This window comes from Egretta garzetta, unplaced genomic scaffold (genome assembly GCF_000687185.1).
Source record: "Egretta garzetta isolate BGI_Z169 unplaced genomic scaffold, ASM68718v1 scaffold19, whole genome shotgun sequence".
Taxonomy (NCBI): domain Eukaryota; kingdom Metazoa; phylum Chordata; class Aves; order Pelecaniformes; family Ardeidae; genus Egretta; species Egretta garzetta.
Window position 1 is genome coordinate 150226 of NW_009260768.1, and position 1903 is coordinate 152128.

The 1903-nt window shown below is 63.5% G+C and overlaps 1 protein-coding gene across 1 annotated transcript in view; it reads left to right on the plus strand.

Moving 5' to 3' along the window:
* The window catches only part of ARSG (arylsulfatase G), a 31120-nt gene that overhangs the window by 1475 nt on the left and 27742 nt on the right, over positions 1-1903 (plus strand). Inside the window, exons 2-4 of the mRNA XM_035901554.1 lie at positions 396-540; positions 621-732; positions 1068-1205. Of these exons, the coding sequence (XP_035757447.1) occupies positions 396-540; positions 621-732; positions 1068-1205 (395 nt within the window). The remainder of the gene's footprint in view (positions 1-395; positions 541-620; positions 733-1067; positions 1206-1903) is intronic.

A 1903-nucleotide genomic window follows, 5' to 3' on the forward strand; every position in this document is an offset into this window, starting at 1 on the left:
CACCTCCCTGTCCCCACGGGTCCCCCCTGCCTGCGCAAGCCCCAGCTGGTAGCGAGCCCTTTGCACCTGCAGCTCCTGTTCCTTGCACGCGTTGTGCTGTCAGAAAAGCCCTCGGGTTCTCCTTTCCCCCTTAGTTTCTGCAGTTCTCCCTCTTGGATCCGTGCATTTGGTGGGAGCAAGCGTGTGCTGGAGGTCAGAGGGTGAAGGTGGTTCTTTGGGAGGGGTTAGAAAGCCGTCTCCTCTGAACACAAATGCACGAAAGAGCCTTTTAAGGCTGGAGATGGTCGATTTGCACAGGCACGACACACCCTATGCATTTTTTTCTGAGTTTCTGCAAAAAAAAAGGCATTCTGGAAATGCGGCCAGCGCAAACAAGCAGCCCTTCTTGTTGCTAGATTAAAGCCCCCAGAGCTGCGGGTGCCTCGTGGGCGATGGCTGGCGGTTACCGTAGCGGCATTAACTCTGAAACGATGTTCTGTGGCTTCCACGCAGGCAAGTGGCACCTGGGACACCACGGCCACCATCACCCCAGCTTCCGCGGTAAGGGCTGCGCCGGCGGGGACGCGCCGAACGTCCTGCGGCTGCCTCGTCCCCGCTGACACCCCCGGCTTATCCCTCAGGCTTCGACTATTACTTCGGCATCCCCTACAGCCATGACATGGGCTGCACGGACACCCCTGGCTACAACCTGCCGCCCTGTCCGCCCTGCCCACGGCACAGCGCGGCTGCCAGGTACGGGGGCACAGGGGGCGTTCAAGTGCTGGCACTGGGAGGTTGGCATTTGCACCGGCGTCCCCAGCCCTGAGAGCTGCCCTTTGCGGTGGTTGCCTCCCCTTATGCTCCGTGCACCCATTTTTTCCCCTTGTGCACCCCGCAGCAGGGGGTAGGTTGGGGAGGTGGGTTGGTCCCCGAGCACCCCACGCCACGGGGACATTGGCATTGTCCCCTTTCTGCTCCCCTCCTTGGCTGTGCCTTTCTGCTGAGCCAGGAGAGCATCCAGGCTCCATGCCTGCTGCCGCACCGCTCCCCGCTCTGGTGACGAGCGTGGGGTGGCTTCTTCCCAGCAGGGTGGCGAGAAAGGACTGTTACACGGAGGTGGCCCTCCCTCTCTTTGAGAATGTCACCATTGTCCAGCAGCCCGTCAACCTGAGCAGCCTGGCAGCACGCTACGCGGAGGAGGCAGCACGGTTCATCCGGCGGGCGAGGTGAGATGCCACCCGCCGTACCCCGTCCCCTTCTCCGGGAGAGCTCGTGGGTCACCACAAGCATCTTCTGCTCATGCTGTGGGGTGTCCCCAGGGCTGCTTCCCCTGGGCTGCAGAGCCCGAGGGGTTTCGTGGCTGCTCCCCACCATGGTTAGTTTTCCCTTGAGCTCTGCCGTGTGTGGGAACAGGGTCTGGCTGCTGGATCTGGGTGGGCAAGGCTCAGGCCGTGCCCATCCCGCAGCGGGTGCTGCGGGGCGGATAAAGCCGAGCGGCTCCGGCTGGGAGCCCTGCACGTGCCCGGGGAGGTTGGCATTGGTGCGATGCCAGGGGGGACAGGGGTTGCCCTGCACTTCTTGGGGAGCAGATTTGGGGTCTGCGGAGCTCTGCTTCCCACCCTGTCAGAGGAGGGAGAAGCCACCGAGGCTGTCACCGGTGTCCTGCAGGGCTTGCACTGGAAACCTTGTGGCGCGTCTCCTCTAAAGGGATCGCTTGTGTTCAAAGCCACCATTTACGAGGAGGCTCAAAGCCTCTGAGCGGGGCTGCGCCTCCTTCCTGGGGGTAACCTGCAGCCAGATCCCGGCTAGCGGGGATGGGAGAGCGGGAGGGAGGGGATGCTGGCATCCCCGTCTTCACGGTGGCACGGGGCGTGGTGGCAGCGGGGCGGCTCTGTGGGTGGGGGGTGCTGGCAGGGGGGACGCA